At 37.2% G+C, this 15,864-nt stretch overlaps 1 protein-coding gene across 9 annotated transcripts in view; it reads left to right on the top strand.

Moving 5' to 3' along the window:
• Positions 1-15,864, top strand: part of SLC10A7 (solute carrier family 10 member 7) — a 251,927-nt gene that overhangs the window by 22,239 nt on the left and 213,824 nt on the right. The window contains exon 5 of one of the 9 annotated variants that reach the window (XM_082463446.1): positions 11,231-11,300. The exons of the other annotated variants lie outside the window; for them this stretch is intronic. Coding sequence (XP_082319572.1) covers positions 11,231-11,269 — 39 coding nt within the window. The 3' untranslated portion in view covers positions 11,270-11,300. The remainder of the gene's footprint in view (positions 1-11,230; positions 11,301-15,864) is intronic. 9 annotated transcript variants of the gene reach the window in all.

Here is a 15,864-nt window from a genome sequence, read left to right as displayed (position 1 = left end):
AAATGTGGAATTGCCATGTAGATGGGGAGAGTGAGTCAAATGGAGAAGATAGTAGCATTGCCAGGCAGCACCAAGGACCCAGCTGAAATCAAGCCATGCATTTAAAGTGAAGCCAGGCATCATGGATATGTGTTTTCTTTAAGCCACATTTAACTTCTCGGTGTAGGAATGGAATTGGCAGATAGTTGGATTTAACCAGCATTTCAGTATGCCAAGTAATTCTTTCAGTTGCCACATAATTAGTGAGGTAGAGAAGTTATTGGAGTCTTGGATTAGCACCTGCTATGATTATCTTTCTATTGCCTTGAAAGAATTTGAGGAAAGGGTCTCCTGTGGTATATCTGCGACTAATGGTAATTAGTTTAAAGGTGTCATTTATCTCTTTCTTTCTAATGTGATTCCCTTAAAAAACTTTTCTTTCTCAAATGACTTTTGGCAGAAGTTCAAAGTTCACTCATTTTCTTGACATTAACATATAACATTTGGAATTGTATCTATATGTTCATTCCCCAGTAGATATTTAAATTATTTACATTAATGTTGCATGTTAATACTGTTGAATTTATGAACATCTCCTTTGTTTTCTAGCATCATTGGTCTAGTTCTTTAAATGTTTATATTGTGCAGCTTCATGATTGTCATTTTTAAAAAAATTTTATTTATTTATTTTTATTTTTGGCTGCGTTGGGTCTTCGTTGCTGTGCGCGGGCTTTCTTTAGTTGCAGCGAGCGGGGGCTACTCTTTGTTGTGGTGCGCGGGCTTCTCATTGCGGTGGCTTCTCTTGCTGCGGAGCACAGGCTCTAGGCATGCGGGCTTCAGTAGTTGTGGCTCGCAGGCTCTAGAGCACAGGCTCAGTAGTTGTGGCACACGGGCTTTGTTGCTCCGCAGCATGTGGGATCTTCCCGCACTAGGGCTCGAACCCGTGTCCCCTGCATTGGCAGGCGGATTCTTAACCACTGTGCCACCAGGGAAGCCCTGTCAAGCATTTCTGAAGTCCTGGGGAATAAGACACAATTTTTCATAAATATTGAACACTGAGCTTCAGAAATGAAGCTTTCAAAGTCCATTTTGGTCATGTCTTCCAATGTGCAGTGAATAGACTATTTTATATTTATGTCAGATTATGGAAGAAAATGATCTGTAGGTAAAAATATTAGATAAATTTAAGTTTCATGGTTTTCTAAAATACTGTTGTAAGGTAACCGAATATAGGCTTTTGTTGAAATAAATGTAAGGGAATATTAATATTTTGTATCATATATTGGAAAAATCTAATCTAAGGATAGAAAATGAATTTTTTGGTGCATGTAAATGAAGAGATCCAAAAGCTGAGTGCAGTGTCAGGTGCCATTAGGTGAAGGTTTCGATTCTACTTCGCCATGATTGTCTGCTCTGTCTCACACACAGCGGCTATGTACCCACATGGATTTTAGCATGGGGGGAAAATTACTGGGGCACATTTCCATGTTACACTGTTCTTTCCAGCTGACTATTCTTTGCAGTGTTTATACATGTAAGAAAACTTTTTTCTTTCCAGATTTTGTGTTATTAAACTTATTGACCTTGAGTTTATGCTCTCAAATACTTATATATACATCTTTTAATACCTGTACACATGTTTAGCATATGCTCTCGTGTGTTAAAATGTGCGACTGTGTAGCATATTTGTATTTAATGATTTTGGGGGACGTATGCAGATACAATAGTGTCATTTGAAATGATTCTCTTCATTTTATTTTGTAAAGTTGCTGTATAACTTAGAAGGAATTTTTTTTTTCTGTTACTTATATACCTCTCATTGTAAATGCTTTTTTCCGTAAAACTGTTACTGAAAGGTTTTTGTCATGGATTGAAAGTTATTGCATCCCTTAAACTCACATCTTGTACTTTGGTGAGAATAGCCTTTTTACTTCTTGTTAAAGTTAAAAAACAATTTCTGTTTTTATAACTTAGATTGTTTTTGTTTCAGTGAGCCAATTAAAATTTGTAATCATTTTTAGCAGCAGAGGGAACTCAATGTATGTGCATAACAACGCAGGTACGCTGGAATGCCAGCATATCCTTTAGGTATTAAAGTGAGACTGTTTAAGGGTTATAGCTGACATGGCTTTTAAATTTTAAACTACTTTCAATTAAGTATTGGAAACTTGGTTAGGTTCTTTTTTTGTGATTGTTATTTATTCATTCCAGTGTCTTAAATGCAATTTTTCAAACCTGCAGGATTGTAGTGTGTGATGTTGACATGGTCTGATTGGTGGTGATAGTGGTAGTGTGTGTGTGTGTGTGTGTGTGTGTGTGTGTGTCCTAATTACATTGCCAAGTATAAAAAAGAAGATAGGTCAAAATGTTTTTTATTCTAACGTGGGAGACATAGTATAAACACATATTTTTTGTTTAAAACTGTATACAGTTCTGTTCCAAATGTAAAGTTAGGTGGTAAAAGACATGATTTTTTTCCCAAAAGCCTTACATAGGTTTTAAACTTTATGGGATTTGCTAAGAAAATCATTGTACTCCCCCCTCTCCTCCTCCCCAAAAAAAAAAAAAAAAAAAAAAAAAAATCATTGTACTTAAATTCAAGTAACTTCTGCCTTATAGTAACTACCACAGGGATTTCTTTTATAAAAGGCGTTTCTTTTAAAAAAAAAAAACTGGAAAATTATTTCCCTAAGTTTGGAGAGAAGGTATCATGTGGTTTTTGTGTTGTTGTTATAGAGGTATTTTTATTTCATTTGACACTTATACTGTTGTTTAATGAAAAAGCAAGAGAGGTAGGGTTTGGGAAAAGATGCACTATCTCCTTTTACCTCTATTTCTTTTTTTGCAAACTGAGATAGGGAAGGATTCAGCTAAAAGTCCTTCCTCAAAATGTGAAGTAAATATGAGGTCTTAATTCCCAAGTAAAGTTGCAAAGCTGTATAACTTTGTAAAATTTTGTGAGTCTGGGCAATAAACCAAGTAGGAGAGAAATGTAATTAAGGATTTCTACCTTCAAATATCTGAAGGAAAAAAGAAAAGGAAAACAAAAGCATTAAGAATTATAATAGAGGAAAATCAGAGCAAGTTAGGAAGGAATTTCCAGGCATATCTGAGAGTAATATTTTATGCTAAATACTATATTCTTTGTGTTTAAGTCTGAGCCTGATAATTTGAACCAGGAAAGTAAAACACCTTCACCACTAATAGCAGTGTACTGATAACAGGCATGTTGTTTATGTTGGTCTGTTTATTTATTTTTTGTTGTTTTTTTTCTCAAAGTGAATTCTATAGATCGCCCACATCTGCGTTACCTGGGGTGATTAGAAAAAAAAAATCCGTTTTCTCCACTTTAGAACTATTGAATTAGAATGTGTAGTGGATGGGCCTCAGGATTCTCCCTCTTTTTTAAAATTATGAAATATATCTACAAAAAACACACATATATCCAGTTTAAAGCATAATAATACACACCACTGTGCCTACCATCCAGCTTTAGAAATAGAATGTGCTAGTCAACGGTAGTTTAGCACCCACTTTATGTAGACACTGCCTTTTACCATAGGGAATAAAAAAGGAGAGTAAGATCTGGGGCCTGCCTTCAAGAAGCCTACATTCAGTGTCATGTTACACTATTCACAACCTCTATTTCACATTAAAAACCTCACAAAGGTAGGCAAAACAGAGTAGAATGGCTTTACATTGGCCCATATCATTAAAATCATTGTTTTTCTTTCTTAGTGTAGAAAAAAACCAAAATGTACCCCAAGTGAGTTCAGTCTCATTCAGCTGTGCAGGGCAGCCAGAAGTTCCATTTGGGGTTGTGGACTGTGGTTGCTTCCTGTAGGCATTAAGCTGTCCTCTTGCTTAGTCTAGAGTTAAGATGGTGTGTTGCTTTTAGTGTAAACAGATTTAGCTGACGTTTTTATTGTGTTTCAGTTAACAAGCTGAAGGATTTTAGAACCCTTTGGTAGTCATGCAGAATTCCAAGTACATTTTAAGGAAAAGTTTTGATTTCAGGTATGGTAGAAAGGTGACAAGTTGAAAATGTGTGTGTGTGTGTGTGTGTGTGCACGCACGTGCGCTTAATTTCATGGATGGAGTTATTGCCCAAATCTCTTCAAAGAAAACTTAAGAATGTCTCCCGAGCAAAGAAAATTATTACATGTGGTGAACTCTTTAAGTCATTGACGAAGGTCATGGCAGTCTGAGTGTATTTAAAAAAGGTGTTCTATGTGCTTGGAAAGCAAATGAAGCACTCATTACGAACTTTAAAATTATAGCTATAAGAAGATTTTTGCTAGAGGTGAAAGATCAAGATCATCACAGTCCAAATGGAGACGGAATGTTCAATTTCTGGCTGATCAGCAAGGCATGAAACACTTCAGGGTTATTCTGCATTATCAGTGGGGAGTTGATCTTGCTAATCCAATGCATGAAGATAAGATTCACTGAAACATTTATAAAGGCATTTAGAGTAGATCTGATCAGCAGAGAGAGGACTTGAAGTGAGAAGGAAATCTGATCTGTCAGTCACTGTCTCAGCTTCAGCCATCACTGGGCTTTTGTGTGCCTTGCCTTTCTCTCCTGTTAAATGGGCTTGGTCACTGCTTTTGCTTGCAGTGGGAGTTTACTGGCCTCCTGGAGCAATCTTGTACAGCCTGAAAAAGGCTGTCAGTGTTGAGCCCTCTTGCAAGCTGGCCTATGTGTACTTTCTACCCTCCAGCCTCCTGTGCTCTCAGAGAAATGGTAACAGTTTTTCCTCTTTGACAGATGAAAGAACAGAAGTAATAGCAGCCAGAAATTCCATGTCCCTACTAGTCTTCCATTTCTACCTTTTAACTTTAGTCTCATTTTCTGGATTGGGTTAGCATTCTTAGGAGCCCTCAGAAGAGTTGACTGGGTTTGTTTGAAGCTGCTATAAAACTGGCTTGAAACATACCTAGATTTCCCAAGATTTTTGTGTGTAACTTAGAATTCTCTCATTTAACCCCTTAAAGCCTCTCAAATTGTCTTCCATTTCTACCACTCCAACCAAATGGGTCCTCTCAGTGGTTGGCAGTGATGTCTGTTCACCAAATCCAGTGTCCATTTCTCATCCTTCATGGACCTGACTTCAACCTGTGACACCACACCTACTTGCTTCCAACTTCCTTTTGCTTCTCTGACCCTCTTCTCTCCTAATTCTCTTCCTATGTTTCTCATCACTCCTTTTCTTCTTACCTGGCTCCTTTCCCATCTGAATGGGAGTGTATTCCAGGGACTTGATCTTGAAACACCTTGTTCAGCATCGCCAGATTCCTGTTTCCGAGCCCTTCTTTCTATAGCTGAAGTCATTTGACCCCCACCTTTGGGTCCAACTCTGCCTCAGACATAAGGACCAGTCCTGATCTTGGGTGAGAAGTATTTAAACAACACCAGCTTAACATGCTGGGCGCAGCATCACACCTGAGCTGCTAGGCCACCTGACCTTTTAGCAAAGGATACACTTGCCGGGAAATCAAAGCAGGTGTTTGATTCCTGCTTTTGCCGTTACTCACCTAGTGGTCTGAGTGGTCACCAGGTAAGCCCTGGACCTCTCTGAGCCTTGGTTTTCTCCTCTGAGGATCAATAGTGTTTGCATCCTTATTTCGTAGAATTGCTTACAAGGATCTCATGAAATCATATGCAGAAGCACTTATAAATTGTGAGGGCACGTATCAAGCAAGCATCAACGTTATCCTCACTGTAGAGGTTTGTCACTGATGAAATCACCTAGTTTTCCGAGTCATTATCATTGCTTCGTCAAAGTTTGATCTAAGTCCATTCATTTACTCTATTCATTCATTCATTCAAAAATATATGTTGAGTACTTACTATAGCTTCCTGTATATCGTACCTTCATAGAATTTTCAGTTGAGTAAGTGATATAAAACATAAACAGTAAATTGCAATATAAGAAGGTTGGGGTTTAAATAAATTTACAAGATGGCAGGTGTCTAAATAAATTTAACAAACTGGGTAATCCCAGTTTATTAGTTTGTATTATAGATCCTCAACATTTTTGTATAAATATTTCTTACCATAACATGGAATATTCATGTCAGATATCCGAGATTACCCCCTCTGGGAACTAAAGGGCACGGGAAGTCAAGTTACTTATGGAAAGATTGCTCTGGGAATTTAGAACCAGATAAAGAGGACTGAACAGACCTGCAGGATGTTTCCTCTAAACTGTAATGCCTGGAAAACCACCCCGGGTTCCATTGTAACTAACAAACAAACAGACCACAGAAACAATCAGGTACCATGTGTCCTTTGAACAATTCTTCATAAACATTGGACATTTGTTATCTAATTCTTTTTCAATGTCAGATTGTCTGCATATATTATGACTAACATAAAACATTTTTCAATTATTTGGTTTATTTCTATTAGTTACATTTTAATAATCAAACTTCCTTTTTTAGGGAGGTACCCTGGGTCCATTAGTGATTTTGAGGAAACACTAGTCTAAACAACAACACACTCATAACTTTTTTCTTAGTTAATCTTATTTGATTAATGTTCACATTTGTTGTATCTCATTATAGAGAATTTGATTATTTATACCTTCATTTCCAAATTCTGGGCAAGTACCTTTTTTAGGTTCTTTGGCTTATCTGTGCATTGACTACATGCCAGTTACATATATATTTGTATGTGTTTATAAAGTTGTTACTATTGAAAAAGGAGACATTCTCAATAATTTGTTAAACCATGGACTTATGGTAATACTAATAAATTAAATCTGAGAAGACTTAGTTTCTTCTCTTGGCCCCATCGCTAACTAGCTCTGTGATCTTGGGTATTCTCTTTTTCAGCTTTTTAACCAGTTGTATGTAGGCAGGGTTGTTTTAGATGAATATACTTTGGGAAAAAATATATAAGGACTTATATAAATGAGAGGAGGTAATCTGTCATTTTAAGCTGTTTACTTCTTGGTGAAATATGATCTACTTTATTGTGTTAATTGTAGATCTTTATGCTTTCTCAATTTATTCTCCCTATGAGATTATCCACTTCGTAACAGAGAATTACATTATCCATGTATCTTTCATATGAAGATGCTTAGCATCTGTCAGTCTAAAGGAAACAAGCATAATCTTTACTGCATTGCTATGAACTTTGGAAATGACTCTTTTAAACTTTCCTTGCTTTATGAAGACATCAGACTGTGTCTTCTAAGTATCTAATGAGAACATCTTGCTTAGTGCAGTAAGATTTTTTAAGTCAATTATTCATGACCAAGAACACTTAGACCCAAACTAATGGTCTGAATATATTGAGTGAGACTGAGCTGCATTCTAATCAAGTGCCAAGATATTAGACCTGAAGGGCCCTTTAAATGAGTGAGTTTCATTTTTTTAAAAAAAACACAATCCACAGCTAGAAACTGAAAAGTTACTCTATGTGTCATTCACTCTCTCCTCTCCTCTCTTGTCTTCTTCCCTTCCCTCTCCTCCTCCACCTTTCTCCTTTCCTTCCCTTCCTTTTACTTCACTTTCTTTCATTTTGTAAAATAAATGCCAATTTACTAATTGGTTTTGGGAACTACAGTTTGAAAAACACAACCCTAAACTGTAGTGGAAACGTGCCACCTGTATTTCCTCCTGAGTCAGCTCCTCTGATCCTCTGGACAGATTTTCTAGCCTTTGGTCTATTCTCAAGGAGATTCCTGGCCTCCTATTACTTGCAGACAGTTCCTTTGGTGTTGGCCCTCAGACCAGTGTGAGAACTTTGTGTTTCTGAGAAGGTCTTCTGCCGCTTGTGATCAGTTCACTTGACCATTCTGCCCCTATAACAGAGACCTCCTCATCTTCCGGTATCTTCCACTTCCAGTGGAAGTCCTGCCCATCAGTCAAAGGCCCAGCTCAAATAATCATTTCCCTCTTAAGAAGCCTTGCAGATGCCCAGGCAGAAATATTAATCTTTCTTTTCCTTCCACAGGAGAGACTGTTTTTGTACCCTTAATCAGATACTTTTGCATGTATTTGGCTCTTTAATCAATTTTTGACTTTTCTTGGCAGGAACTGCTTTTCTTTGTATCCCTTTAATGCAGTACAAGAGTATCCATAATAAAAATGGCAAAGGCTTGGGGAAGCTAGAGAATGACTCTAGCTTTGTATGACTCTTAGTCGTGCAATGGTCCCAGCAGAGTTGTTTAGAACAATGTGAGGTCACTTACATTGCAGTAATTTTCATAAGCATATGTTCTCAATCTCTCTTTCAAGTATCTTTTTGTATTTACTGTGCCAGATTAAAGTGGGATAGAATTGAACAATGTTCTGTCTAGATTAGACATATTTTCTCATTGATGCACGTACATTTTAGATCCCATTAAGAGCGCTTATTTATGGGAAGTTTTCAGAGTTTATGCTCCATAGTGTTTCTCATTAAACAGTCCTTTAGATCTGGACTCAGAGACAGTGTTATTACAAACTTCCAGTCTTATTACAATTACATTAAGTTCATGTTTGAGAACGGTATAGTTTTTCAAATAGGGAGATCATGTTACTTTAATTCTGAAAACCAGTCTGAGAAACTAACTATATGAGGTAAAGTGTATTTATATATTTATACATACTAATCTTTTTTTAAAGTGCATAATGAGTTAGCCTATGAAAAATGCTTTTCAACTTTTGTGGCCCTCCTTATCAAGGACAGCGGGGACTGATATGCCTTAATTCTTGTTTGAGTTTAAGTCCTTGTCAAAATAAGCCATCGTAGACACTCATTGCATTTATGCAATGGAGTTGCTGACATGCGTTATTCTTTTAGTTCCTCCAACGTTTGATGTTTCCAGTTCCCAGATAGTTTTAATTACCAATTATTCTGCTGTGTGCTTGCACACTTGCTGTTAAACGTGAGATACATAGTCACATTTTCATATGAAAAATGGAAGCTGGCATTAAAATTAAAACAGGATCTACCATGCTCAAGTAGTTTATAAAGAGAGACATGAATTCCGTTGGTTTGATATCGTTATCTTTTTATGGATAACCAAAAATGAAATTTTGTTGGAGGATTATGTAGCTCTCTCGAAAAAATTTTTATTTTCAAGTTGTGTTTGAAATACTTCTGAGGGTAAAAAAAAGAACCTACTTCAAGAAACAATTTGCCTGTGGTTGATGAAGTTTTACAACTTCAGGCCCAATTCATTATAAATTGATTGTCAATATAGAAAGAGGAAAGAAGTTAATTGAGTTAGAAGCTTGTTTGTTTAATTAAAGGAGCCTTTTACTGGTTGGAAGAAGCTTGACCTCAGGTTTTACAAAGCCTCTTAGACATGTGAAGAACTGCTAACGTTTTTCTACGCTTTCCCAATTTCTGACCTGGAAAAGAAAATAAGGGCACAGCAGGACAATGGAATGACACAGGACGGCAACAACGCACAATTCCGGGAAGCATTCCTAACTTCTGTGGGCAATTCCTCTGCCCTAAGTGGATTTATTTAGCTGCTGACCCACACAGCAAGAGATAACTGCAATCACAGTAAGGTCTTGCCATCAAAATAATAACATCCCAGTGCGTTTATAGCTCACGATATGTGTCAATCCTTGTTCTCAGTGCTTTATATTATATATTAACTCCTTTAAGCCTTTTAACAACCTTTTGAGCTAGGTACTATTATTATTATTATCTCCATTTTATAGATGAGAACACTGACGCAAAAAGAGATTAAGAAACTTGCCCAGGGTTATGTAGCGCAAAAGAGGAAGAGCAAGGATGTAAACCCAGGAGCTCCTCTTCCAATGCCTGCGCTCCTAGTCTTCCCTTCAATACTAGACTCTCAGTTAACACGGGAGGTAGGACCCATGGTACTAAAAGCTCTCCATCTACACATGGCTTAGTGCCTGAACTACTTAGGTAAGAAAAATAAGGGTTGATCTACGAGTAGACCAAAAAGCCAGTAGTTAGCAAAAAAAAAAAATGGAGTTAGGTAAAAAACTAAGAAGTTGTATAGGTATTGACTTTCCCACTTGACTGCAAGCCTCCCTTGAGGAAGCTTTCCCATCTCTCTACCAGGGCTCTGTGGTACTTACCCCATCAAGGCACGTATAGCACGGAGTATTGTAAATGCCTATGTATCTCACTGTCGTCATGAGATGACAGGAAATGTGTATTTCTTATTCACAGTTGTGTCCTCTGTGTCTGGTGCAGCAGTTGGCATGTATTGGGGCCACAGTAAATATATTTGAATAGATTAATATTCTTGAAGGACTTTAAATCTAGCCCTATCAGTGTCTTGATTTAAATGTCTTATTAAAGTAATATCTGATATCTAGTTTTACTTTGTTGTATGTTAAATAAATTTTATAGAAAAATCATAAATTTTTGTAAAAAATCAGGATACATAATTGGCTGTCTCTTGTAATATTTCTGCTTTTCTCCATTATTCACACCTGTTCTGCTTTGTCTAAGCATCAGCAGTCATAGCCACTTACATGGTGGCAGCCTCCAAAATGGCTGGCATAATGCCCAGAAGGAAATACAAGATTTCTAGTGCTTGGAAGGGAATGAAAGACTTTTATATGGTTGATCTGGCCTGGAAGGGAATAAAAGACTTCTATAGGGTTGATCTTGCATTTTCAAACCTATTAAGTGATGAAAAAGATACACAGACATTTTAGTAGCTGAATGGGACCTTTTAGTCTATTTTCTTCCCTTTTAAATTTTGGATGCTCTTAAATTAACTAGTCTAGTAAATATCTCATGTGGGAAAAATGATTTTGACATTAAAGACATTAGTAGATACTTAAAATATATTTTTTTGCATGAATGATAAGGTAAAATTTCTTTCCCTTATTTAAAATAAATAGTGATTTCTGTATGGAAGTTTCAGTATACAGTTGACCCTTGAACAGCGTAGGGGTTAGGGGTGCCAACTCTCCTCACAGTTGAAATCCATGTGTAATTTATAGTCAGACCCCATACCCTTGGTTCCTCCATATCCATGAATTCAACACCATATACACATCCACGGATTCAACCAACCAATGACTGTCTAGTACTGTAGTACAGTAAATACTGTAGCACTTACTACTGAAAAAAACATCTGCATATACGTGGACATGGGCAGTTCAAACCCTTGTTGTTCAAGGGTCAACTGTATATAGAATCAAAACATATGACAGTACTTCTTTAGATCATCTCCTATTGTGATAAATATATTTATTTTGCATATCTTATGAAATGCTTTTACCTGTATTTTCTTTTTCTAACCTCCCAACAGTTACATGAAGTAGATAGGACTGGTATTATGTTATCCTGATTTTCGTAGTTGGTCAAATTAGGATTTAGAGGTGAGTTGACTAAAGTCACACAGCTGGGAAGTATAGACTCCTTCTCCAGGACCCTTTCATCCAATTATGCAATATCTTCAGCAAAACCAACAAAACTCTAGAAATCAGTCACATAAGAAGGAACACCTAGATCTTGTGTTGGCTCCTCGTTAAAGGTGGATGGCTTGATATTTTTCCAAGAGATGAATGTCAGTGTACAATTAAATTAAAACAAGTTAGCGAGCATTTGCAATTTACAGAGCACTGAGCTAGTATTTTGAGGCGTGGGGAGATGGAGTACAAAGAGAATGCAATGTCGTGTGCTTTCACAGAGTTTGGTAATGAAATGGGGAAAACTGGGAGCGTTAACAACAGGTGCGTGTGAGTGAGCTAGTGGGGTAAGTCAGGAGGGGGCAGGGGAGGTCCCTAGAGCTGGAGCTGGGCCCACAGGTCCTGGTTGGCAAGTTGGTTCTTGGAAGTGATAGGCTTTCAAATTCTCTCCTAGTGCTTAGGGTATCTTTTTGAAAGGCCTCCCCCTTAGGGTTAAGATAATACACTGGTTGGAAGATCCAAGAGAATGGATGGGTCTGATGGAAGGGGTGCCGCTCACAAATCCTGTCCCAGTGGCCTGATCAATGCAAAATACCTGACTTGCATGTGAGAGCCGGAGTGCAGACTGACCAAGGAAGCAATTGCATTGTGGCTGACGATTTGACTGCAAATGTTGCTTCCTTTATACTTAGTGAGTTAGTGGCAGAATTACTGCTTTGCTGTGCCACATAGGTACCAAATCTGAATGGAATAACCAAACGCTTGGGTGGTGTGGGCAGGTCAGTGGCACAGGGAGGCCAAGCCTGTGTGCCCTGCTTCATGGCAGTTGCAGAGTTAAAAGAAAAACTCACCACTGCCCTAATCACAGGGAGATTCTTCACGTATATCTCAGCAACTTCCATTCCCTGCAGGATGAAAAGGTGAAAAGCAAAGCTGAGGTTTCCTTCTACGCCTCAAACATGAGAGGCCTTTTGTCTTGAATTTGTTTGGGTACCACAGACCCAAACTCTACCACCAGGAAGCCAGTTCCACCCAGAAACACAGCAGCAAATATATCCCTTTCTAGCAAATGTTATTCCAGTATCTGAAACTGTAAGATACCATGTACATGCTTTTTCTTTAAAGGCTATTTAAATAGAAAAAATTAATTTCAGTGTTAGAAACCCTATAAGTACATACCCACTTTCCCCCCTAAATCCACACCATAGATTAAGTTATATAAAATATCTCCCAGCAATAGATACACAGTGTTAGCTTGTTAAATGATTAAATTAGCATAATGTGTACATGCTTTGCAAATTACAAAACATTATATAATTACGTTATTGCTATAGATGACTGGCTTTTAAAAATTTTGTTGATTGGAAAGTCTATTGGATATAGCTAATTGTTCATAAATTAATCATTGCTCTCTTGACAGCTTATTTGAATGGCCTATAGTTTCTAGTTGAGTATTGAATGTCTTATTGAATGTTGTGTTATTACTTTGGGGGTTAGAAGTTAAATGTGGCATTTTTCACCTTGGTTGATAAAACTAGTTTTATCATGATACCTGATAAAACATTTAGTATTTATTATCTCTCTTACTTGCCTAAGTTGCTTCACATATTTCTTTTTGCCTCAAAAGCCTGGGAAGAGAGGATGCCATGATAGTCTACTTGATTTTTTAAAGCTTATTCATTTTTTATATTTATATTTTAAAAATCTATGCATCTATCATCTGAGCTTCTCCCTTTCTCTTTCCTGTCCTTCTTCTCTTTTTCTTTCATCACTGTTTCTCCCTCTCTTTGCTGGTGAATTTTAGTTCCTCCACTAACTAGGTCTTAACCCAGCTAGACTGTTCAATAGGTTCCTGCATGGTCCTCTGGCGCCTTTGTTGTTGTCACTGCCCTCATGGTCATCTCGCCATTCTGTGGTCTCTTGGAAGCTCTGGGAGTAACTGTTTTTCAGCCCAGAGTGGGACATCCACTCAGGTTTCCAAATCCTGAACTGGGCCTTATAATGACGAAAGTATCTACTTTCCTGGCCCTACGTATTCTTCCAAAAGCTGTTAGGGTTGGTCAGTCTGCTCCGGCAGTGATAGTCTTTGAAGGTCTCCTGGGACAGGGGATTGCCCTCCACACCAGCTCTGTGTGTAGCAGGTGTTTTCAGGGTCCGTGGGACTCTCAATCATTCTGCCCTCAGCACCAAGATATTAGGAAGCTTCCTTTAGAATGTGTGACCCTGTTGTGCTTGCTGCTACTGTCATGCTGCTACTGTCATGCACCTTTGGGCCTTTCTCCTTGGCAGCCACTTACTCTTTAAAGTGCTGCTTCCAAAGCCTTCTCAGAATGAATCATTGCAGCTTTATATGGATGTTGCAGAAGTCACGGAGATCAATAGCCAAATGAGAGGAATTTGGGCTATAACTGGAACTCCCTAAAATCTCCAGTCAGAGTCAAATCATATAATCTTCTTAAACTCCCTCCTCCATGATTCTGTACAAATAATTCTCCATTTGATCTGGAAGATATGCCTTAAGGGGAATTGGTTTGGTTATTCTGATTTTCACTCTTTTGCTTCTTTTCCAACATTTTTTTTTCCTCAGTAGTGGCAAGGGATGGGGGTGGGGTGATGGAAAAACACTGTCTTCAATCCAGACCTAACGTTATGTTTTCATCTCTACATTGACTCAGTCTAAGCCAACACACAATATTAACTCATTGGGAGAATCTGCCTGATTCATTTATTTAGTTAGTACTCTATTCATATTTAAGGAAATAAATGAAATTCACTGTGTTGCAAGGAAATGAATTGATTCTCTGTCTCTTTAATTGGATAGTATTGATATTTTCTCAAACTGAAAACTAATTTCAAATTTCTTTTTTTCATCATGGTGATTTGTTGATAATTCTCATTCTTTTATGTGAATTATACGAGTCAGATACCAGTAATAGTTAATGAATTTGTTTTCCCTTTGTTTCGACTTGTTTGTTTACCTACAATAGTAGTTGTATTTAAGCGAATATTCTGGTTAATATATGTGTCAGACACCTCTGGTTGCTTTCTAATTTCCTTTTCCCTTCATCTTTAGAGCAGAACCCAAACTTTCAGGTGGGCACACTGCCACCTAAATACTGTGTTTACTAGACTTCCTGGTGTTCTAGTGGCCACGTAACTAAATTCTGGCCAGTGAAATGTAAGTGAAAATATTGTATATCAACATCCAAGACACCTCTTTAAAAGTAGGTGGTACGGCCTTCATTTTTCCTTCCTCTCTGCTTACTGGAATGTTGACTTGATGACTAGAGCTTGAGGAGAAATCTTCGGCCATGCTAATGATTTGACCTGCTAATGATAGCAGAGCAGCAAGAATAGGATTCTGGGTCCTTTTGTCTGTGGAGCTGTCATTCCAGCCCTGGATTGCCTACCTCTGGACTTCCTTCACGTGAAAGAGAAGTGAATTTCTCTCTTGTATAAGCTACTATTATTTGGAGTTTCTTTTTTAGTGTGTGTATGTAGTTAAACTTAATCACAATTAATATAAAATATATTTGTATAATTTTCAAATGATAGAATAGAATAAAGTAAACTTAGCACTGGAACTACACTGAATATAATTTAAAATAATATGATATTTGGAAGGCACTTGGAGAGCCGGATTAATTCCTGGGTCCATTATATCTTAATAGTTCACAGTATTGTAAAAAAGTCTCATTGGTTGTCTTGAATTTTCTACCTCTTTTGATTCTGGAAATGCAGATTAATATTGAGAAATAGTTTTGTTACTTAGCAGCAGTATTCCTAACGTGAGGTCCCAAACTCTAGACATCTAGGGGAAATTTTGGAAATATGTTTTTTGGAATCCATTCTGCTAATGTGCTCTGGAACTGATTTGAGGCTTTTGTTTTGTGTTTTCATTTCTTGAGTGATGCTGATAAGAGTATATAAATTAAAACGTGATTGCGGATGCTTCTCATTTATGTATCTTTGGTCAAGGAAAGACATTCAAAATAAAAGACCTCCAAATTTTCATTATCTTGGAGTTTTCATATTATTATATATCTAACATAAATCTTTTAAAAATTGTTGTAAAATATACATACATAACATAAAATTTACCTTTTTAATTATTTTTAAGTATACAGTTCATTGACATTAATTACATTGCTATGTAATCATTACCACCTAGAACTTTTTCATCGTCCCGAAATAAAACTCCATCCCCATTAAACAATAGCTCCCCATTTCTCCCTCCCCCCAGCCCTCAGCAACCAACTTTCTTATTTTGTCTCTATACATTAGACTGCTCTAGAAACCTCATATAAGTGGAATCAGACAATATTTGTCTTTTTGTGAGGGGCTTATTCCACACTAACATAATTCTTTTGCTTTACTTGATAATAAATGAATCGTTATTGCTTAAATTGTATTTCTTACATTCATCCTCTGAAAATTTTTGTCTCTAGTGGTAATTATAATGGATGTTAACAGAGTAGATAGTGTTAGGATAAAATAGGATATTAGAATCGTTAACTTACGAAGTACAGTACAA

This window comes from Balaenoptera physalus, assembly GCF_965194825.1.
Source record: "Balaenoptera physalus genome assembly, chromosome: 5".
NCBI lineage: Eukaryota > Metazoa > Chordata > Mammalia > Artiodactyla > Balaenopteridae > Balaenoptera > Balaenoptera physalus.
The sequence above is the reverse complement of the archived record's forward strand: the minus strand, read 5'-3'. Positions and strand labels throughout refer to the sequence as shown.